General features: G+C 41.8%; 1 protein-coding gene across 6 annotated transcripts in view; it reads left to right on the top strand.

Moving 5' to 3' along the window:
• Positions 1–24,410, top strand: part of BTBD16 (BTB domain containing 16) — a 66,795-nt gene that overhangs the window by 12,312 nt on the left and 30,073 nt on the right. For 4 of the 6 annotated variants that reach the window (XM_061635789.1, XM_061635793.1, XM_061635794.1 and 1 more), the window contains exons 5-12: positions 783–900; positions 1,843–1,919; positions 2,019–2,162; positions 3,741–3,866; positions 5,114–5,228; positions 8,599–8,668; positions 9,773–9,903; positions 14,871–14,990. In XM_061635789.1, the coding sequence (XP_061491773.1) occupies positions 783–900; positions 1,843–1,919; positions 2,019–2,162; positions 3,741–3,866; positions 5,114–5,228; positions 8,599–8,668; positions 9,773–9,903; positions 14,871–14,990 (901 nt within the window). The remainder of the gene's footprint in view (positions 1–782; positions 901–1,842; positions 1,920–2,018; positions 2,163–3,740; positions 3,867–5,113; positions 5,229–8,598; positions 8,669–9,772; positions 9,904–14,870; positions 14,991–24,410) is intronic. The other 2 variants (XM_061635792.1, XM_061635790.1) reach the window with 2 other exon arrangements.

Raw genomic sequence — 24,410 nt, 5'->3', positions numbered from 1 at the left:
GCTGAACAGCTGCCTTCTCACTTGCCCTGCTTACTTGCTTGCCCGCTCCACCCTGGTGTTGCTTGTTGGCCCACTGTGCCTTGCTGCAGCCTGTGCTGCCGACGGTCAAAGCAAAGTGCAGCATGACAGAACTGCAGCTTGATGAATTCTTTCATTTTTATGTATTTAGGAAGAAACAGTGAAATTATAGAATTAATGGGTCACATCATATGATGTCTGCCTAGCTGCACGATGGAAATCTGCATAACAGGACATCCAATTTTTATTCTCCACTCCAGCCCCACATTGCACCCATGCAATTTGCTCCTGAGGATCCCTCAATTCCCTGGTGCAGATTTTGGGGTGCCTGGGGTGCAGCAGGGTGAGTAAAGTGAAGTCTCATTGTGTAAGTAGACACCCACTTGCACTACATTGGATCTCATCCTATTTATTTTAAATATTTGTTCATTAATATATTCCTGGATGGTATACAAAAATGCGTATAAAAACTAATTCACACAAAATATATAAACGCAATTTTAAACCAACAAATAAACATGAAAAAATACAAGACAAAAAATAAATTAAAATCCAAAACCCAAACAACCAAAGAGCAAGCTAGAACAAACACAAATGGTCTTAAATGTGAAAATGCTACAATGTCTGGGCAAATAAGATCTCCATCTGGTGCTGTAACAGTCTCTTTCTCTGTCTCGCTCTCTGCACACACACACACACACACACACACACACTTCATGGCTGAAAATACATAGCATATGCTTGTTTGTTTTTTAACTCTCCAGCTGACACTCCTGTATGCCTGAATGCAGAACGAGAGGCCTGCAGGGAAACTGCAGAATTCCAGGATATGACTGATCAGAACTCTTTTTCAACCTCTCCAAAACGCAAGCATAGATCTAGGTAACTATTGAACACATATTGAAACTGTGTAAATTGCTTTAGAGTGGGATTTTCCTGTTCTGTTGGCTACATGCATCTCCACTGTAAGCAAAGAAACTTAAAAAAAACCCAAAACTGAAACCTTCCCACCCCTGCACAGGCCCAACAGACATCTGCCCTGTGGGAATGAGAGAGAGAGAGAGGAAGGCAGGCAAAGATAGCATCAGGGCCTGCTCCAGTCAGTCTGTTCCTTCTCGACACCATCTGTCCTGTGGGGAGGAACATCTGATGCCCGCTCTCGTTTCTGTGGGGCTGTTTCTTTTGTTTTGTGAGCGTGTGGTTCTGTGTGTCAGTTGTGTTTTATAAATGTTGTTAGCCGCTTTGAGGACTCTAGTTGAAAAGCAGGTTATAAATCTACTAAATAAATTTTTTTTTTCTGTTAAAAAGTCTTGAAAAAGTCTTTCACTTGTCACAAGAGCGCTAGCAGGAGCCATTGAAGTCTTATTGTGGGTGCATTGGTGGGAGTGCCAAATTGGCTCCTCCAATGCACTAGCATTGCACCAACCTGTGTGCCACCTCACCCTTCTCCCTCCTGATAAGTGGCAGTGTGTGTGGTGGCGCCCCTCTTTACCAACTACTCCTGCACACAGTGCATTTCAGCTTACAACAGGGACAGCCAATTGTGCTCTCCACATGTTGGGAACTACAACTCCCATCAGCCCCAGCCAGCATGGCCAATGGCCAGGAACAGTGGGAGTTGTAGTCCACAACATCTGGAGGGCACCATATTGGCCTCTTTATCAGAGGGAAAAAATGTTATTCCTCTCAAATTCACCGAGACATGTTACATAGCCAATGTGCCAATGTTTTGCACCCACAGATGTAACCATTTGATATACATTAAAACAGAACAATGCTAAATATACTTAAAACTTGATTTCTTCTTCCTCTTTCTCCATTGAGGATTTTCTCTCGCCAAGGAACCCCAAATGAGATACTATTTTCTTACACACAGAAGGTCACAGAAGGCATGGAGCCAGGTGGGTAGTACAACTTGAGACCCACAGGCTGCTGTGACTGGCCTATCATCTTTACAGAAGTGGCTCAAGGTCATCATACTTACCATTGTCTCTCCCCAGATGTAACACTGGAGTGCTTGGGCTTCCAATGGGAGCTTCATCGCATGTACTTATTTAAATCTCAGGTCCTCTCACAGCTTCTTGCTACAGCTGTACAGAAAAGTGACTTACAAATAACAGACAGCAAGCCCAAAGTTGAAAAAGGTACTGAAAGAAATTCCAAATATTCATTCATTCATTCATGCAATTAACACATTTATGTTACACATTTTTATTGTTTGTTTACGTCTTTAAAATATTTTTAGGTTGCTTTTCCTGGCAAATGCCTGTCCAAAGCAGCTTCCAATGAAAAACAACAAATGATAAAAAGATCATTAATAGAACATTTTAAAACTTAAAACTACCACTCAGCAACATACTTTTTATTTTTAAAACAGAGTTGGAAAGAACATAATTAGTCAGACTATCGCACAGCTAATAAACATTATGTCTGGAAGGCTAGCTGAAAAACTACAGTAGGTCTTCAGGGCCTTTGAAAAGCCTGCATTTCATGCCGGTTGCAACAAGTGTAGGTGGTCCAATAAGTAGGTTGGGTCCAAATGATTTGGAGCTTTAGCAGTCAAAACCTGCACTTTAAATTGTTACTGGAAATGCACCAGTAACCAGTGCAGCTAATATTTATTTATTCATTATTTGATTTATATTCCGCTGTTCCTCCAACAGGAGCCCAGGGCGGTGGAGGTGTTAGAGTTGCTGACTGCCTTGACCCCAATAAGACTCTGGTAGCTATGTTCCCTTATACTGTGACAAACCATTGGTGCATCTAGCTCACTATTGTCTACACTGAATGGCAGCAGCTCTCAGGATTTCAGACTGGGGTCTCTCTCAGCTCTACCTGGAGATGCTGAGGTCTGAAAGGGCCTTCTGCATGCAGAAAAGATGCTCTGCCACTGAACCACAGCCCTTCCCCACTTCACTTGGCTCTACATTCCTCCTTCACGTAACACTTGTATTTCCTAAGCACCTATGACAAGGTCCTATACAATATAAATCTGAATTAAACATGACAAAAAAAATCCCTGCTTGCAGGCTTACAATAGATATAAACAAAAACAGGATGAAATGCAAGGAAGAAGGAAGTCGTGATAGGAAAAGACACCCTAGGCTACAAGAATAATACCAAGTAAAACCAAGAACATAACAACATAAAACAGCAGCATGTCTCAAAGTCCATTGAAAGTGAATAAAACCATTTTAGTCCAATACTGAAAACTTTTCAAGTAGGCCCCAGGCAAGTCTCTATAAGGAGGAAATCCCATAAATGGGATGCAGCCAAACAAAAAGGCCCTGATTCCAGTCACCCCCCAATTAACTCCTGAAACTAGGAGCACCTAGAAAAGGAAGTGCTAAGATGATCTCAGGGAATGGGTATTTTTTTGTATTATGTTATTTTATTTCTGTGGCTCTGAGCAATCAAGTTTAACTAAGATACTGACCAGCTCTTTGACAATACGTATTTATAGGCCATCTTGAGAAGTAAGTATCACTCAAAGTCCAACGCCTTGGATTAAGGTGTAAGGGCATATAAACTTTCATGGTCAAATGGTTCCTCTCTATTACAGCTGCAAGTATACTGGTAGGATTTTTTTTTAAAAAATGCATTAGATATTTCTCTTCAGTGTACTATTGGCTCAATTGAGCCATGTATTCTGCAGTGCTTATTGTGCCTTTCATGACATAAATCCCAGACCAAACTTCCTTCATTTCTCATGCCTTTTACAGAAACCAGATGTTATAAGCAGTGTCTACTGTCTGGTCAGAAGCACAAAGAATTCCACAAACAGAAACAAAGAATGACTAAAGTCACAATTGCCTTGGAGATTAATGATCCAGATGTCACTCGATTTGGTAACATGTCTTTGCCTCCCCCATGGACTAGGGTTACCAGGTTCAGGGCCTGAGACTGATCCTGTAACTTTAGGAGAAGAGAAAGTCAGCCAAGTGCAGGTGTTCTTGCAACACTGTAATGGGAAAAACCACAAGGTAGAATTCTCCCTTCCCCCTGCACAACTTTTAAAGATACAGAAGACCTCTGGGAGGCTGGGCCTGGCAACCAAGAGACCTTCTGTATCTTTATAAATTGTGCAGGGAGAAAGGATAATTTCACCTTGTGGTTTTTTCTATTACAGTGTTGCAAGAACACCTGCACTTGGCTGACTTTCTCTTCTCCTAAAGATAAAGGATCAGTCTCAGGCCCTGAGCCTGGCAACCCTACTATGGACACTAGCTACACACAATGTAGACTGGCCATTTTGGGTAAGTGTTAGGCTTTGGGTGTAGGTAATAATTCTCATTAGGATAGCTGCTCCGCAGGGTTGGCTCAAGACATTTTGCTGCCTGAGACAGAGCACAAGATGGTCCACCCCTGCCCTGTTTCCATGTACCAGAAGTTGTCTGTACTGGAAGCTGATCCTTACTTTAACACTGGGGACAGGTCTACAACCTCCACCACACCTGAGACTAACAGGAGGCATGGGGCAGGTCATGTAACACACACAGTTCTGTTGTTCCACAGAGGGGAATGGACAGAGGGCTCAGGAGAAACGGCGGGGGAGGGGGCTGCCACACACATCTCAGCACCTGCCACCTGAAGCAATTGCCTCACTTTGCCTAATGGTAGGCCCAGCCCGGTGCCTTTTTCTATATAGGACTTTGCTGTTGAGGAAATGTAGAAAGGAAGTAAATTAACCCAGCATGTGCTCCCCTTTTCTCTGAGGAAATGGGAACTATATTACTCCCAGTCTCCTATGGGTATTCTGTGCATTCCAAGAAATTATGTGCTCTCAAGACATCAGAATTTCAGGACAGGGCCTGTTTCCTTTGGAGAAAAAAGCATAGGATAAGCCATAATGCTGCTCAGTATGAAAATACTGTTTACAGTTATACGGATTGAAGAGCTAGCTGGCTGTTCTGGGGAGGGTGCAGCAACAAGCATACAGGTAATGCTAATTTCATAGCACAGCATTGTCATTTCACAGTGGGGAGAATTCTGATCAGGAGACAGAGGGAATCATTGTCCAACACAGTAGGTATTGCACTCTTAAGGCTTGATATAGTTATTTACCTATTTATTTGCATATCCCGTTGATATGAAGCCTTTGCTGTTGCACTCAAGAATTTATACAGCTCAAAACTTGAAGTGAATGAAGAAGATGTTCTGGGAATCCTGGCTACTGCAGAGGTATTACAGTTCCCTAGCCTTTTCCAGAAGTAAGTAGACACTGGCACACCTTCAGGTAATTGGCTTTAGATGGGATTGGACTGTGTAATGATACAAAATACTAGCCTTTTCTCCCTTTTGATTCTGTGGAATGTCAGCCTTTGTCAACCAGATTGTTGTATATCTGGAAGTTATATATAAAGAAACACATATTTTTACATAATATTATATATATTAAAAAACCAAATCAGAAGAGCAGGGTTGCTGATCATTATTAGTGTTCCTAGTGATATAACAATGTTTTGCCTCTTCCTATATAGCCCACATTATAGTAATAACATATTATTTCTTATTGGTGGAATTTTCAGTGTCTCTTGGCACAACCGTCCTGAATTAGACATTATTAGAGTGAGAGAATGGTAGAAATATGTCCTTCTCTCACCTGGCAAAAGCACAAGTTGACGCCCTTAGCCTGCCAAGAGATGTGGAATGAATCATCTGGGTTGTTGTTTTACTGGAAGAGTCTCCTATATTTTTAAAACTGCCTTTAAAAAAAGAGTTCTGACTGAACTTGACACACTAGTCTTGGCAAAGGCAATATTATCTCAGTAGCTGATGAAGTAAACATATTTTTAAGACAAAGTTATATTTCATACCAGTTTAGACATATCAACCTAATTTGAGTGTAGACCTACATAAATGTAGGTGTGCATACAATTTCTAGAATTGTGAACTTCTACAACTATACAAAGTTATGTAACTGAGTAAAATGTATATATTCTTATTTCTTTACACAATGGTTAAAGTTAATGTGTTGTGTTTTTCATCACAACTAGCAGCCTCTATCCAGTGCTGCTCAGAAATTTCTTCTAAGAAACCAAAAAATCAGTGCAGTTTTGAAATAAGTAGTTAAAATCTGTGCAGTTTTGAAAGGTTCAGTTCACCATCTTGATTCAAAATAGCATCCAGTTGTATCCAAACATAGACAAAAATGCACTCCTTGATCTCAGGAACCATCATGCAAAATTTGGTTGCGATATTTTAAGAGGTGTCCAAATGCATAGCAAACAGAAAAACAATTTTCCTATGTATATATAGTAGATTTAGAATTCATTTTTTCAGGGATGAGCAAAGGAGAGTTTATGCTCTTGGCAATGTGAACAGTGCCAGGAGGAGTGCAGAGGCCTATGCATTTTGTGATCTCTCTTTTTTTAAAAGAAGCAAGTTGCTAGCCTTTAAGTGTGTAAGGATAGACCCAAAGTGTGTGAGCACAGGGCCAGGTAACAGATTAAGGATGAACTAGATGAGGTATTGGTGATCCATCATCAGAACTCCAATTTATATTAAACAACAGCAACAAAGCAGCTGCACAGGGGAGGGAAAATCAGGTCTGGGCAATGCAGCTGGGGAACAATTTGTAACCCTTTCCCTCACAACATTTCCCCATTCTAAATTGCCCCCCTGAAGCTGCTATTTGGCCTACAAAGCAAATAGTTTCTCCATAGGGCAAATAGCTGCAAGGGAATTATTGTAATAGGGGAAATGGCATGGGGGACGAGTCAAACTTCTTCCCCCAGTGCCATGTTTCTGATCTGACTGACTGCTCTACTAACCTTTTAGAAACAACAACAAAATATCCTAATAACGGATTTCACACCATGTCTAGGTTGGCCCCCAATAGTAAATGTATAGATTCAGTAGTTGGTGCAACTTCAAATGGCTGCTTTGAGCAAATAGAGGCTTTGCTCCCAACGCAAATAGCTGCTTTGGAGGACCAATCTTCCTCAGGACTGCAGCAGGGGAGACAAGGATTAATCTCTCCCCACCACCTGCAACCTCAATAATTATCTGCCCCCTCCCCAGATGCTATTTGCATTTTTTAAAAAGTGCACTTTAAATGCATAGACACCACAGTTGTGACAGATGTTGAATAGAGGTTTCTTGGGTGATATCACGACTGGTTCAATGGGATCAGTTTCTGTTGTTGAGGCCTGATGACAAAAGCCTGCCCATCATGGTGTTTGAAAGCTAACCAAAAGGGATTGACGGGATGGGTCCAGTCACTCTCTAACATTCACTTACTCTAACTCAGCCTAGCATTCGATTCCACTCCCCTGCTGTCATTCATTTTTCCACAAGCTCTTCCATCACTATGCTTCTTGATTCCACACTGTCACTATAGGCCCTGGTAGTCTCAGGGGCGAGAAGCACCTATTTCCAGCTTTGGCTTTTTTGCCAGCTATGAATGCTCTTCAACAGTGATAGCTGGGGCCAGTAATCCATGCCCTGGTAACCTCCCAGATTATTATAATACAAGCTATGCGGGGCTGCCCTGGAAGATGGTTCAGAGACTGCAGCTAGTATAAAATGCAACTGCCAGGATGTTGACAGGCCTGTTTGCTCAATACAATGTGACACCAGTTCTTTCAGATCTACACTGGCTACCTAGCCACTACTGAGCCCAATTCAAGGTGTCAGTGTTCATGTATAAAGCCCTAAATGGGTTAGGGCTTAGCTATCTGAAAGAGCATATCTCCCTGTACTGTCTGGCCCATGACTTAAGACTAGCTGAAATAGTTCTTTTGGTCATTCCATCACCTAATGAGATCCAGGGTGCCAGGACTCATAATAGGGTCTTCTCAGCAGTGGCACCCTTGCTGTGGAACAGCCTTCCTTCTTCCATATTGATGCTGACATCTGTTCATTTTTGGCACTAGCCATAAACATTCCTTTTCTGCTAGGCTAATTAAATATCTCTATTTCTTGAAGTAGGAAAGATGTGGGACCACTTATATTGAATTGCATGTAGAGATGTGAAGGCCCAGGGGAAAAAACTGGGAAAATTCAGGGGGGAAATTTTTTTCCCCAAGTTTTCTCTTTTTCCTGTGTTCCTCCCCCAATTGTTTTAGGTTTTTTTCTAAGCCTTCACATCTCTAATTGTATGTTATTATTTTTAATGCAAATCTATTTATTTGCTTGTTACATTGTGGCCCAGATCATTTTACAATGAAGGGTGGGGTTTAAATTGATATAACTAACTATAACTATAAATAAATAAATAAATAAATAAATAAATAAATGTAAGTATGTCTAGTTGGGCAGCCCTCAGGGTGATTTAGAGCATATTCCTGTCCCTGAGGGTCTTGCAATCTAAATAATTAAATGGTATGGTGATAAAAGAGACCATGCAAATATTTATTTTAAAATGCACCTTTCCTGTAGCACCACTATCTCTCAGTGCTGTTTGTTGGAAAAGATGTTGTGAATTGAACTGGGCTATGTTAGGGGGCAGAACTCACTCCCAGGTATGTTCGTGATAGTACCTCTGAAGCTTTGCCCAGAAGGTTGATTGGTTGTTCTTTTTTTCTTGCTTCTTTTCCCCCTCACCTCCAACTCTCATTAATGCCTCCCCCCCCCCAGGTGTGTACAGGTCATGAAGAGAAGCATTTGCACAGCCAATGTCTGTAGCTATTATTCTGCAGGGTGCAAGGTGAGCTGCAAACCGGATGGTGTTTAAGCCTCAGATTTGTATTTGAGAAGAACATCTGCATTTCACTGTAATGCTGACCAGCTGAGCCTGGTGTGTCACTAGGCACTCAGTACTTGTTGCTGACATTTGTGCCACTGCAGGTTGGTGGAGACCTCTATGTAGTCATGGTGTTTCTCTCAGCAAACTGACTTCTCCACTTTCTCAATCTTCCCCCACACCAGCTGTTTGCCTCCTGTGGGGCGTTCAGACAACCTGCTTCCATTCATTCATTGAACACATGAGTTGATATGGCACTTGCTAGCCATACCCATTAGCTTTAGATTCTGGCCATGTCCCAGATGGCCACATGTTCATGTGAAAGGAGCCTATGTGTATACACTGAAAGTGCAGCCACTGGGGGCATGGCCATCAGGTGTGTTGGCATCACAGGGCTACCAGACACAATCTCACTCCTCCCCATGTGTTCAGTGAATGCATGGGGGTTTGTCTGAACACCCCTTTAGTCATGCAGAAAGGAGGTCTATGGCAGTAGTTCTTAAAGAAATACAGCCTACCTTTAGGATAGATATGATAATCTTCTGCAGAACAGTGACAGAAGGGCAAACCCAGTTTTACCACCGAGTGTGGACTCAACAAGAACATAAGAACTTAAGAAGAGTCCTGTTGGATCAGGCCAAAGACCCATCGAGTCTAGCATCCTGTTCTCACAGTGGCCAGCAAGATGCCTAAGAAAAGCCACAGCATTCTCCCAACTTGTGATTCCCTGCATCCTCTGCCGTTGGAGGGAGCTGTGAGTCTCTACAGTATATGAACCAGTAGTATTCACATTTTACTACTAATAATTTGCTGCTGGGCTTCTTCTTTTGCTCCTGGGCTGCTTCTGGGAGGAAGGGTGGAATATAAATTTAATAAATTAATAATATGAATTCACATTTCGCATGAATAGTGTTTTAGGTGTACCCTTAAAACCCAATTATTTTTAGAGAAGTGCATTTTATTTTAGTTTCAATTTGTGTATGACGCCTTAATTTCCAGTTTCCACCACAAGGTGGTCCCAGAGTTCAGAATTTCTTTGACACTTCCCCCCACTTCTTTTGAAATCAGTACAAGCAGCCCACCTTGATCACCAACTGCGAAAGATGGATAGAGGTGAACCTTGTCCCACAGCTCGGCTCTCAGATTCACCTGCGGAAGCTGCCACTAGAATTACTACAGAAAGTGCTCAAATCTTCAAGGTCAGATGGGTGTGCAGTGCTTTATTCTATAAGGAAGGGAGAACTCTGCATCCCCAATCCCTTGTACACAAAATTATACCAGTGGTCCCGCAGAAGGGTATATACTTTCTACCTCCAGCTGTTAATTTGGCTCCATGTGTTGCTGTTTCAAGGAAACCTAAATTTAAATATGGAATGTGGTAAAAGTGGGCAGGAAGGGACAAATATGGAATACCTGTAGAACATGGAGTTCCATAGTAATATGTCATCCAAACACAACATTAAAAGTCACTTCATCCAGGACACCTCCAGATTGTCAGTATTTTGCAGGAGGGATTCAACTGTATACCAGCAATTTAAGTTTGTGCAATGAAAATGGATTAAATAGCTCTATTGCTGAAGTGCATCAAATCAACCTTAAAAACCAAAAGAGACCTTTTGTGGATAGGAAATTGACAGGGAAATGCACTAAAAAGTGTGAGGTAAGCACTGGTTGACTGGTATAACTTCTGCAAAAGAAAATCAGGGTGAATGCTCACTGTCATATTTATTTATTTATTTGATTTACATCCCGCCCTTCCTCCCAGCAGGAGCCCAGGGCGGCAAATAATATAATCATATAATCTCCCTACAAACAAATTAGAACAAACCCTTAATAAAAGTGGACATTGTATAATCTCTTAAGTTTTATGTGAGCAAATCAGAATGACTGCTTGATGAACAGGTCGTCTGGAGGAGCCCCCAGTCTAAGAATCTACAAGAAGTGAACTCACAAGTCATGTTCTTTTTATTCATGCTTCCAGATAAGGCCAGAAGGAAGAAATAGTGAAGTTGGCAAGTTGGGCATTTCAAATGCACATGCACTTACTTCTTGCCATAAGGGATATCCACAAGTTACCCCTTAGCTTTTTATTCAGAAACTAGGGGCTGTCGCTTCTGCTTTTTTTCTTGGCCAAAGCCGCCTACTGTTACCAAAGTTCCCCCACCAAAGGGGAATTTCTCACTGGGACCGTGATGTGGGAAGACAGGATTTAAACCTCTTTCCAAATTACCGTCCTGATAAATACAAAACGTGATTGTTTGGACTGATGTTGACCATCTTCCAGTCATTTCTTAGAGATCTATGAAAAATATCATTAGATATTCTACTATCACCATCCGAGATATAAATTGGAGAGGTCCATATTCAAAGCTATCTGCTGTGAACAATGGATGCTGTTTGTCATTCATTTTGATATGCATGAATTGTCAGTAATGTGATTTGTAATTGTCACATTAGTCTGGAGGAGTTTTTAGTACAGAGGGAACATCTAGTGACTCTTGTGAGCAAAGGATTTAGCAGACCAGACTGTTGATTTTCTTTGGATTCCACCAGTCTACATAGTTTTTAAAATGAAACTTAATATTCACTTGACCAGAAGTTCTCTTAGGACCACTGTAATTGCTCTCTTATGAAAACCACTATCCTAGTGGATGTGTTATGAAGATGGCAACATACTTCCAGGGAAAGTCTTACATGCCTATAACATGTCACATTGGCAGTAACAACCTGCCATGTGACTCAGATTTTCTGTATATGAAGTAGCTTTGCTTGGGTAGTAAAGGTTTCTCGCATGATGGGGATTCAACAGATTCCCTGTGATTTGCAGGCTAATTTTGTTGTTGTTATGTGCCTTCAAGTCGACCGTAACTCATGGCAACCGTATGAATCAGTGACCTCCAAGAGCATCTGTCATGAACTACCCTGTTCAGATCTTGTAAGTTCAGGTCTGTGGCTTCCTTTATGGAATCAATCCATCTCTTGTTTGGCCTTCCTCTTTTTCTACTTCCTTCTGTTTTTCCCAGCATTATGGTCTTTTCTAGGGAATCATGTCTTCTCAGGCTAATTTTAGGAATCATTTAAATCTGCTTCAGATCATTGATCCACCTTTCCTAGTGCTCCACCTTTCCTAGTGCTGTCTACTCCCAGCTGGCAGTGGCTGTTCAGTGGGAGGTTTTTTCCTAATGCTAGTTCCTACACTGAAGTGGGCACAATTTTTACTGATATCATGGGTGAAGCAGTGCAGGGGCTTAAATCTTTCTCCCTTGCATGCTGTGTTCCTGAGAATAATTGTTCTCCCCTTTACCATGATTTTTTTTACCCACAACCTAGTTGTGCTAAAGCTAATCACATCATTAAGACATCAATTTACAACATTTAGGATCCATGCTAAAGCTAATCCATCATTACCATCCTGGGTAGTTAGGCCCTGAGATGCCAATCTAGGGCTTTCTGCATGCAGTGCATGTGTTCTATCATTCAGCTATAGTCCCTCATCAAATGAAGGATCTGCATTAGTCAGGGAAAACAACGTATGAATTTTGAAATCACTTTTGTAATCTCAACCACAACATTTGACAGATTTTCAAACGCAACAATACTGCGCCCTCCTTAATCTAGTGACTGAGGAATGGAGCTAGATAAGGATCAGATTCAGAGATTACTTATTAATAAATACTCCCTGAAAAATAAGATGAAGGCTCAGCGCCACAGGCTTTATCATGACAGTTTAGTTGCGGTGAGCAGAAATGCCAATTCCTGTAGTGTTCTGTGAGGATGGGCATGATAGGAACATAGGAATACAGTAAGAACAAAGGACATAGCTGCTTATATCAAGTCAGCTCAATAATCCATCTAACTCAGTATTGCCTACGCTGATTTGCAACAGTTCTCCAGCATTTCAGACAGGAAGTCTCTCCCAGCCCAATCTGGAGATGCCAGGAGACTGAACCTGGGGTCTTCTGCATCCAAAGCAGATGCAACATCACCGAACCAAGGGTGTTTTTCCTAGTTGCCACTAGATTGCATGGAATTAATAGGCATATTAAAGATCTAGCTGAGGGAAGCGGAAAAGATGTGTTTCTTTTTCCTGAAGGCCACCAAAGTTAGATATCCGAGAGCAGTGCTCTACCAAAAATGAAGGTTGATGCAGCAAATGGGAGAGAAATAAATGATTTTCCCACCATCATCCATTTTAGATATCTTATTTCCACCAAAACACTTGGTGGCTCCTGGGGGCAGCTATACATTTAGGCTCCTTGTTGTGTAGATTTATTTATAGAATTTGGACACAATGTCTGCTTTTTGCAAAGATCCCTTTCCCAATGAGTTTTAAAGACTGACTACTTTTGCTTTCAAAATGTTGCTGAACGCTAGACACATTTTCCATGCTGCTTGTTTTTAAATAGACGCTTGTCTTATCTGAGGAGTTCATTAACTTTGCCCTTCTCAGAAAGCAATTAGCTTCCTCCCACAGAAGTTTTTAAGAGCTGTCCTTTATAAAGTTTCCTTGCCACCACGTGATTCTCACAAAGGCCTCCGTCTGTTATGTTAAGCAAGATTCAGCTGAATGTCTTCCAGCCCCCGTTCTGTAAAGGGATGAGGGCCAGGAAGGTAGCTTTTCACCAGGTTAACTCAGCAAGCATGCAGCTTCCAAGTCTGAGGTCAAAACTGAATAGATAGAATGCCAGATAGTCCATTGGAGAGGTGCAGAAAACTCTGACCTGAAATACAGGATCAAGAACATGGGAACTCCCAAGAGAGCAGGTGCACTGCTGCTAGAAATGAAATAGGAATGAACTGATAGGCGAAGTATAGGAAAGTCAAACAGTCTGAGAAAAACAATACCTATGTGGTGATGGTGACATCAGACCATTTCTGATTCTGCAAGGACACCTTCATATATGGCACACACATTGATTCTTCACAGTGGCCCAGTTCAGACAATTCTCCAAAGCATGGTTTGTAAGGAGGATTGGGAACAGACAGGCATGTGTGCTCCCCCCCACCCATGCATATTACTTTACTTTTAGTTTCCTGATTAGTACTAACCATAAGTTGCTGTGACATCTATGGTTTGCAGTTGCTCTCCAAACCAGAATGGCAAGTGATCTTCAAAATGTGGTTTCCAATTCTGAATTGGATTTCACAGCAAACTGGTTAGCACTAAACAGGAAACTGAAACTGAAGCCATGCATAAGATGAAAAGGAAGTGTGCAAGGCACATACCAGAGGGCAGGTGTGCAAGTCACTGGCTATTGAGTGCCTAGTTACCCATGCAAGATAAATGCAAAAGCACATATATTTTCACTTTTAAAGTAAAGTCATATATGTGTCTGCTAAGCTTGCACTGTGTTGATATTTCCATAGTAAATTATGAGGTATAAGAAAACAAAATTATCACAGAACTCTTAATACAGGAGCTGCTGGTAGAAAGGGGCAGCACTATGCACCTGGGCTCCTGTTAGTAGCATTGCTGTACTTACTGGGAGGGGGATGGGAGGAGCAGCAGAGAGGCCAGCATGGTGCAATCCTGGTGTAATGGTGGGAGTGCTGGATTGGGTCTGTGCCTGCACTGTGCCAATCTCCCCCCCCCACATCATCCCTCCCCCTCCCAGTAAGTGCAGCGACACCACTGGCAGGAGACCAGGTGTATGTTGGTAGCTCTTCCCATCACCTGTTCCTGTCTTAACATTGTGCTGGTATTTCACAGTGTAACTTTGAACATAAACAAGATTTGCTTGGGCCTTTGGACTGTGCTAAATCTTGCCCCTGCCCCTCCTGAAATCTGAAATGTACCCATGATAAACTGAATATGAGGGTTTTTTTTCCAAACCTGCATTTGTGTCTTGGCCTGCTAGTGAATTTGCTATTTTTGTCAGTTTTGGGCCATGTAACTTGCATGTCATGACAAATGTTTGTATGGATTTACAGTTATTACAATATGCCTGATAAGATGTTAATCAATTTGCTAAATTAAACAGATTTGAATTGGTTGCATCAATTTTAAAAATAAATAACCAAAACAGAAAAATGCAAATCATTATATAGGGGAAATAAATTTAATTCCTGCACCTAAACACAATGGTGTAACTATTTATTTAGAGAAATGTTACCATGTAGATATTATACAAATTGCAAGTTACTAAAGTTTTTTTCCCCCTGGCAGATTATTTACTTTCAATGAATTTTACCTCTTGCGGACTGCACTGTGCTGGGTCTTCCTGCAGCAAAACCCCAAAATTCAGATAATTCCATCTTATGATACAGTCCTCACATATTTTAGCAGGTAATTAAATATATTTTGAATCAGTTTTGACACACTCATATCCCACCTTTTGTTTAAGGAGCTCTAGATGGTATGCATGGTCTATCACATTATATTCTTGAAACAACCTTGGCAGGGCCAGCCCTACCATTAGGCAGGGTGAGTAAGCCCGGCGCTAGCACATGGCCAGCCTGGGCACTGGCCCGAGGGCCCAGGATCTCACTCAGGGTCCCAGGGGGCCCTCCTGGGATAAGCGCAGGCCAGCAACAGAGGAGGGAATCAGCAAGTGGTGGCACAGGCAAGTCCCAGCCAGCTCCACAGTCCTGCTCAGCTGTGCCATTGCCGGCGAAGAGAAGCACCAGGGTGGTGATGATTAAGGAGCTACCCCGGCCTGTCTTGAGTTTCAGGTATGGGAGGAGGGGTGGAGCTTACTGGCCTGTAGCGGCAAAAGCGAGGCAATGCTGAGGGGAGAAAATGGCTGAAAAAGAGCCTAACCGTGTGTATTATAATGTCTGCTCAGAAATAAGCCCTGCTGAATTCAGAAGGGCTTCCTCCCAGGTAAATGTAGTTAGAATTGCAGCCTAAGAGTGGGTTGTGGAGCTTGAAAGGAAGGTAAGAAGGCTTTCCTGGTTTTTTTGGGCTGCAAAACAGTAATGTCTATTCAGATGTACACTCCATTGGGTTCAGTGGGACCCCCAGGTAAGTGTGGATTGGATTGCAGCCTTAATTACATAATCATTATGCCTCCCCACCCCCTTGTTCCCTTTGCCCCACTGATCTGATAAGTGCGTGCGTGTGTGTGTGTGTGTGTGTGTGTGTGTGTGTGTGTGTGTGTGAGAGAGAGAGAGAGAGAGAGAGAGAGAGAGAGAGAGAGAAGACCTTCCCTCTCCTTTTACAGGCACGCTTCCATTGTTCAGGTCTGTACTGAGGCTTTTGTATATGGATTCCCTCTTCCCCCACCCCAGCCTCTCCACCACCCTAGTTATAGATAGGAAGCTCCTGTTATTATTTTCATTTATATTCTGCTTTCTCTATAAGAGCTCAAAGATGGTTCTTCCCCTCCACATTTTATCCTCTAGTCTTAATGCCCCTGTGTGGTAGGTTAGCCTGAGAGACCGTTACTGCCCCAAGGTTACCCAGTGAGCTTCATGGCTGGGTAGGATTTGAAACCAGGTCTGGCAGGAGGTCCTAGTTATTATGTGTCTCTTTAACTAGGAAACTTGTACATTTGTAATGCCTGATGGTGACACAGCATGTTCAGAGACGAATAGTTTGTCCCTAGAAAGGCTCTTTTTTCAGTCCTTCATACAAAGTATTATTTATTTATTTATTATTTGATTTTTATCCCGCCCTTCCTCCCAGCAAAGTATTAGTAGTACTAATAGCATTAAATCACCACCAGTCCTGTGTGTTTATTCTGCACTACACATCAAAGGTGATTCCTCTTATTAGACGTTTTTATGAGGGTTTCTGATGGACTGAGGCATGCTGGAGTATTGTGTTGCATCTGTATTTATATTGGTCTACAGTATCTGAAGGTTTCTCTGCATGTAAGCCCTATGATGTGGAGGTATCCTTTAGCATCATTTTTGTACACTATATATACTTCTTAACATATAGGTGAATTGTAGCTGAATTATTGTGAATGCCTTTTTTTTGAGAAATGGAATTTTTACTTTTTAAAAATAGTATTTGTTTAAGATGGCAGCCTTTTATCTACTGTTCTGTCCTTGGCTTGCCCTGGTGTTCTGATATAACAGTGCCATGTGGCAATAAGGGGTTCTTAGATTAATTCTAGAATGCCTCCTAATGTCTCAGCACAGTTGAGTAAGTTGTGAGTGCAGGAAAAGGACCATTGCAGCATCTGCCTTGCATGCAGAAGGTCCCTCCAGGTAGGAGAGGTGCCATCAGGGACTGAACTTGAGAGACCTTCTGGGAGGGACTCCTGCCTGAAACTCTGGAGAGCTGCTGCCAGTCAGTGTAGACAGTATTGGGCTAGATAAACCAGTGATCTGACTTAGTATAAGGAAGCTTCCTATATGAGTAGAAAATCCTGGTGGAGAATTGAAATGTTTATTTGAAGTGCTTTTTTCAAAGATCTTTGCAAATGACGGGAAGGATGGATTCAACCCCCCCACACACACAAACTTTTTTGTCTATGAAAACATTAAAGTAGAGAAGCCAACAGAAACAGCAAAAAATTAGAATTATTTCTCAGTACACTTCATGAAAGACCCCAGGCTCTAATACTATTCATAACATCTGCCTATCATTAACATGGTAAACTAGAATAAATTCTTAGGAGCCGAGGCCTACAAAATAGGTAAAGTTACCCCAATAAATTAAAATAAATAAAATTTTTGTGTTTTTATTTTACAAGAGGGAGTTGCAATATTGGCAAAGATTTTTTTTCTTTGAAAGGAGTGGGGCCACAAGGGAGAAGGAATGTGGTTTGAGGAGGAAAGGGAGGGGACAAGGGCCCACGGATACCCTGTGCCTGAGGGCCCCCAGAAACCTTGAGACAGCCCTGAGGGTGAGGCAGCCATCTCAGGCAGTGGATGCTGGAGGGCAAGGAGTGGTGGTGAGGTGGAAGACAGAGCTGTGTGTGCCCTGAGAGACATCAGTCATGGCTGTGTCATCTTGGTAATGGGGCAGTGTGACAATCCCACCAGCTGGCTCTACCTGTGATACTCCCACCAGGGCCACCACCTGTCAGGATGTCGGTTGTTATTTGTTCTCTCACACGCTCCAGCACAGATCTCACAAGTGAGCTAGGCAGCACCACCAGGCACTCCCTGTAAACAATACTGCTAGAGACTTCGCCATAGTCTCCCTATGGCTTGTTACTTTGTGTCTGGGTGCCCATGCTGTCCACAACCCCCCTGTATCTTTGTCTATAAAGCATACAATCCTGGGTTACTCTGGATACTTGACGATGTTACAATATCTCTCTTCACCGCTGCCACCGTTTATTTGATACTGTTTCCCTCCAGCCTTGGTAATATCCCCAACCAAGGATCAGGCTTTTGGTAAACCAATAAAAGTATTTATTTGATAACACCAGGTAATAACAAGATTACTTTAGGAATGTTCAACAAGCGTATGGTTTCATATAGTGTCACTCTTTATGTTTCCAGTCTTATATATTCTGCCTAAATACCAGCCAAATATAATCCAACCCTTCCTCAGAACTCTGCCAACCAACTCTTCCAAATAACTCTCCACTCACGACTCTCACAACTCCCCCCGACTCAACTGTCATCCTCTCATTTATACCTTCAGCCATTCAAACACTCAGCCAATCATCCTCCAACATTCTCCAGCATTCTAGCGCATGTACTCCCCCCTCTCACTCAGTCACTTACCATATATCGCTTAATAAACCCACACTTACCATATTTACAGATATTAAAATACAGGGACATCACAGGCAGCTATCCAAGCCTTTCTACATCCCTCCATTAGGAGAACTGTCCATTTATTATTCCTACTCTCTGCCTCGTGTCTCCTCCCCCCCTCCCCAGAATGCCCCATTTTGGGGGCTTCCACTGGCTTCTGCCAGCTCTCCATCTGCCAGGCTGGCTGTCCCTGGCAGACCTCTGGCAGGAGGGCTTGTTTTTTTGCCCAAAGGTTGGGTTCTTTTTTGTTCTCCTCATTTGGACAAGAATACTGTTTTTTAAAGGAAGCTTTCTTGCTGCTATGAACATCTTTGACTATGCTCGTTAACTGTGCCGGCATCCTCTTGGCCCTGGTGGTACCTTTCCTGATCTGCGGCATACATTCTAGTTGAGCTTCTGTGGTTTTAAACAACTCCCAAGCTTTTTGGAATGACTTGACCCCCTTGACCTTGCCTTTCCACTTCCTTTTTACCAATGCCCTCATTTTTGGGAACTTTCCTATTTTGAAGTCAAACATGACTATGTTGAATTTTCTTGGCAATTGGCCGTTTACATGTATGATTAATATAATAGTACTAAGGTCATTGCTCCCTATTCGTTTGACCACACTTACATCTCACACCATGTCCTGGGCACCACTTAAGATTACGTCAAAGGTCTGGTCCGTTCCATGACTAACTGCCCTAGGGCACAGTCATTTAGTGAATCTAGAAATTTAACATCTTTTTTCATGACTGGAACACATATGTAGCTAGTCTATGTAGTTGAAGTCACCCATTACTACAACATTTCCTAGTTTGGATGCTTTCTTGATTTCATTCTTAATTTCAAGATCTCCCTGAGCATTTTGATCAGGGGGATGATAGAAAATCCCCAGTATTAAATTACTCTTGCGGCCCGGTTTTACCACCCACAACAATTATGTGGGAGAGTCTGACCCTTTTGGGATTTCTAGCTTGTTGAACTGAATGCGCTCTTTCACCACCTCCGACATGTCCTTCCCTGTCCTCCCTATAGAGTTTGTATCCAGAGATAACTGTGTCTCACTGGTTGTCTCCATTCCACCAGGTTGCCATTATACCAATTCTGTCTTTTAAGATCAAGCACTCCAACTTGGAGGCTTCTGGCATTAGCATATAAACACTTGTATACAGTATCTCTCTTCAAATTTCTTTGGCACTTGTGTTTTGGCCTGTGGGGCTTTCGCCTCTCTAAATAGCTGCGCCCCTGTACTCACAAAGCCTAGTTCTATGCCTCTCCCATTTAAATTTTCATCTATTTTTTCATCTTCATTCCAGACGGAAGATTTGTTCCAAACGGAATCCCACTCAGCAACTGTCGGCTTTTCCCTGCAAACAGTTTAAAAGCTGCTCTGCCACCTTTTTGATTTCAAGCACCAACAGTCTGGTTCTATCCCAGTTCAAGTGCAGCCTATCCCTCTTGTACAGGCCCATCTTGTCCCAAAATGTTCCCCGGTGCCTAACAAATCCAAACCCCTCCTCCCAACATCATCATCTCATCCACAAATTGAGACTATAAAGCTCTACCTGGCTAGCTTGCCCTGCGCATAGAACTGGTAGCATTTCAGAGCCTTCTTTTTTTTTTAAATCTAAGCTGACGCTCCCACTAGCTGGATCTTTATTGTGTGGAATTATATATATTAGTGTTCTTTGATCCCCTTCTCCAAAATTGGACTTTATTCTAGTTTACTGTGGTTCCTCAAGCTTCCCTGCTAGGATAGTAGTGCAAAATAGGTTTCTATAGGCTTCCTACACCTAGAATTCAGCTCCTGTTATGAGTTATTACAGGGTTTGGCTCCCAGCACACAGTGACTGTACTGTGCCCTTATTAGCCTGAACTGCTGTTTTAATTAAATAATTAAACAAATGTGTGTTACTTACCCACTATGCCTGCAGCTGACTTTAGGTACTTCCAGACTGTCACTGTTTTGCAGTGGGATTCAATCACATATCAACACATTCAGGTTGTGCAATTAAAGCTGATTTGGCACTCTTATGCAAAAAAACCGCTACCCCCCCCAATCAAACTTTTGTGATAAGGAAAATGACAGGAAGATTCTCTAGAAAGTGTGGGATAACATTTGCTTGATTCAACAGCATCTAACCTCCTTGCAAACAAATCAGAAAAGATGCTTAATAAACAGCTCATCTGGAAGTAGAGTTGCCAGGTCAGAAGCATCCCAAACCCTGAGATTTCAGGGGCGGGCCCTAGTGATGTCATGTGGGCATGCCCTAGTGATGTCATAGGGGTAGGCCCTAGTGATGTCATTAAACATGATACATTAAGCATCAACCACAGTTGCTTGGAGCACACCACTCATACAAAAAAAATTCTCTGATTGGAAATTAAGATAGAAATCTTAGCTCAATAAAGGTGTTTCCAGGTCCAGCTGAAGTGACAGGATCATTCCTTCTCACCCGCTTAGAGACCCTGGGTAAGGTACATTTAATCTAGCCTACTTGCATCTGGCAAGAAGGGTTTAAGTGCCCTCAGCCCAGGCCAGTCACCAGAAGGCCATTGTAGGAAGAAAGCCTAGTGTTGTGGAGATGTTACATGGGAGCACTCAGGAGTAAAGATGGATGCCTCTGAAGGCTGCAATTCGAAACACATTAACTAAGGGACTAAGCTCCATAGAACTCAACAGGACTTACATGTGAGTAGATATGGTTAGGATTGTGCTGTTGGTAAGGCTTGAGTAGAGATCCTCTGCAACGATATCCATATCAAAGCAGGGTTGGCAACCCCCTGCCTAGAATGTCCTGCCTGTCTTTTAACGTGGCTGCTCCAAGCTTCTTTACAGACTTGACCCTTCACTGCAGAGAGGTTTGAGAAATTAGTAAGAGTTAAGGAGATTCTTTACTCTTTCCTTCCTACTCTGTGGGCTGCTGTAAACTCACTTTGACAGCCAACCAAATGCCAGTGAGTAATAATTAGAGAGAAAACACACATGGTTTGGTCTACTTTCACAGGCAGTAGATAGGGGACAACAGCAATTGAAGCCACACTTTCCAGTATGTGAATTCTCTTTTACCACTATTGGGCAAGAAACAAACCATCATTCATCATCAGTGGGTTTAAGGGGGTTGAGCTGAGCACATGGAACCACGTTGCTTCTATGGATGTAAAGGAGTAAGGTCAGAGGTAAATGAAATGCAAATAGAAAAAGAAAAACAAAGGACAATGATGATTTCCTAAATGCAGTACTATACCAACCACAACAAGATCCCTATGAATAATACAGAAAACTCAGCATCCCACAACCACACAGGATTCCTAACCAAAACTAAAAAAATCCTGGCAGCCAGTCAGCTAAGGTCACAGAAATCCTCATCCTGACCCGGGGGCTGTAGTTAGTGCAGAATGCTGCGCCACAATTGCTGACATGAGTTGGACCCTATCAGCACATAATACCTCTGCTCTGAAATCTGCACTGGTTACTGATTTGCTACCAGGTCGAGTTCAAGGCGTGCTTTCCATGTTAGGGGTTCCACATAATACTTGTTCTCCTCTTGTAAAAAATTGATTCTTTAGTGTGGCAGTACCTACACTTTGGAAAACCCTGCCTATTTACATTAGTCAGGCACCTTCATTGTACTCATTTTGGCATCTGCTAAAAACATTTTTGTTTAGGCAAGCCTTCCCAGGCATGTAGAAACTATTGTTTTTTATCTGTTTTTAACTCATTGTTGGTTTTATTATTTTGAATGTTTTTAAATACCTGTCTTTAACTGTTTTTGCCAATAATTTTATTGTTTTAATTCCTTCTATAAACGGCGTTGAGGTTTTTTACAATAAAGCGGTATATAAATGTTGTAAATAAAATACATAAATAAATTTTGCAGTCGCTGTGGCCCTTGGGTCTCTTTCCTCTTTTATACTGAGTCAGGACATTTGGTACCATCTAGCTCAGTACAGATGACATGGACTAGCACTGGCTTTCCAGGATTCTAGGCGATAGTCTCTTCCAGATATTGAAATTTGGATCTTTCCATGCAAAGCATGTGCCCTACCACTCAGCTACAGCCCTGTTTAAAAAAGTATGTTTTAAAATTGTTCTTTTCAATTCACTAATGAATGCACAGCATACTAGAGCAGATCCACACCATGCATTTAAAGCACATTCAATATACATTTGAAGCACATGAATCCCACTACAGAATCCTGGAAACTGTAGTTTGTTAAGGGTGGTGGGAACTATAACTGTGAGGGGGAATTTACACTTCCTAGGATTCTTTGGGGGAAGTCATGTGCTTTAAATGTATTATGTGGATCTGCATTACTTCATAAACTTTGCCTCCATATAAATCATTTTAATTAAATTTTAAAATGGAAATAAGATACTACACACCATCTCTCAGTCTAATCTGCCCCTCAGGGTGAAAACAACAGAGCGGGAATATGACCGGAAGAAGGGTACACTTAAAATGTAGAGGAAAAAATAATTTGCAACCATAGTGTGAAATCAGATACATACCAAAACATAGTATGAAGAAATATTTATATAACCATAAATTCAAAGATGTTTATTGTTTACAAACCTGTAAAGATATTAATAGTGCAATCCTACGCATGTTTACCTAGAAGTCCCAATGTATTCAATGGGGCTTACTCAGACAGGGAAGCATGCACAGGACTGCAATTCAGTGATAAGGAACTTCACTCACCCAATCCAAAATTCAGAATCATGTCATGTTAAGCTGTTTTGCAACTGTTTTATACTTGTTTTATGGTTATTGGATTTTAAATTGCTTTATTTCGTATTGTGAGCTGCCTTGGTTTCCAACCCTAACTCACAGGGTTGTTGGAAATATCCACACATTGGATATGTAAAAATACATACATCCCATATAATAGTATATTGTCAAAACCAGTTGGCCATTGCAGAACATTTTTTAAAAAAATATTAGTTTTCTGCCAAATAAAAGCAGTGATACCTAAGTAAGCCTTGCCTAACTGTTTTTAAAAAAAAGGATCGGAAGAGAAGAGAAAGATTTACAACACAACACAATCCTTTTTTATGTTCACTCAAAAGTCCCATTGATTTTCAGCACAATCCTAACCATGTCTACTCAAAAGTAAATCCCACTGAATTCAATGGGGTAAGCTCCCAGGTATGTGGAATTAAGAGACAGTGTGGCGTAGTGGTTAAGGTGTTGGACTACAACCTGGGAGACCACGGTTTGAATCCCCACACAACCATGAAGCGCACTGGGTGACCTTGGGCCAGTCACTGCCTCTCAGCCTCATGAAAACCCTGTTCATAGGGTCGCCATATGTCGGAATCGACTTGAAGGCAGTACATTCATTCATTTGGAATTAGCATTGCAGCTTTACTCCCAGAAAACCTTCATATTGGGAAGGTTTTCAAAACAGGTTATGAATAAGAACTAAACTGCCATCTTCAACAATCCAGTAAAATTTAAACTTGTTTGACTCATTAATTAGAAAAGTATAACATTGCAGCATGTACACTTTTTATAACTTCTGTTCAAATATTATTTGAAAGATAAAATATATAATATGCCATTTTTGCAAGTAATTAAAAAAACCCTGCATGTACACTTTTATGCCTACCAAGATCCTGCTGTGATCTTCTGTTGTAGTGCAATCCTATGCATGTTTACTCAGAAGCAACTCCCAATCCTGTACAGAGAAAGTACTCTTTATGCTGGTGAAAGCTATTGTGAATTCCTCATGTGAGACAAGCAGGAAAAGGAAACTGTGGGTTTAGCTATTGCCTGGGGGTCAACAAATCTTGTCAATCACAACCCTGACTTCACTTATTGGCTAAAAACCTGAAAGGGCAAGGATTAATGCAGCCGGTACTAACAGAAGTTGCGGTGGGGGAGGGGCGCTGACATTTTGGTTTATATCTTTTGGACCCCAAAAAAACAGAGTCTGTGGGTGAAAACCAGAGACATGGCATCCTTATCTGGAAGCCACCTCTGTTGCTTCTATCTACTTTATTTCAATTCCAAGTGCAGAGGGAGTTGAGGAGGAGAAAGAGAGGGGTTCAGGAGCC

Source organism: Rhineura floridana, chromosome 7 (genome assembly GCF_030035675.1).
Source record: "Rhineura floridana isolate rRhiFlo1 chromosome 7, rRhiFlo1.hap2, whole genome shotgun sequence".
Taxonomy (NCBI): domain Eukaryota; kingdom Metazoa; phylum Chordata; class Lepidosauria; order Squamata; family Rhineuridae; genus Rhineura; species Rhineura floridana.
The sequence above is the reverse complement of the archived record's forward strand: the minus strand, read 5'-3'. Positions and strand labels throughout refer to the sequence as shown.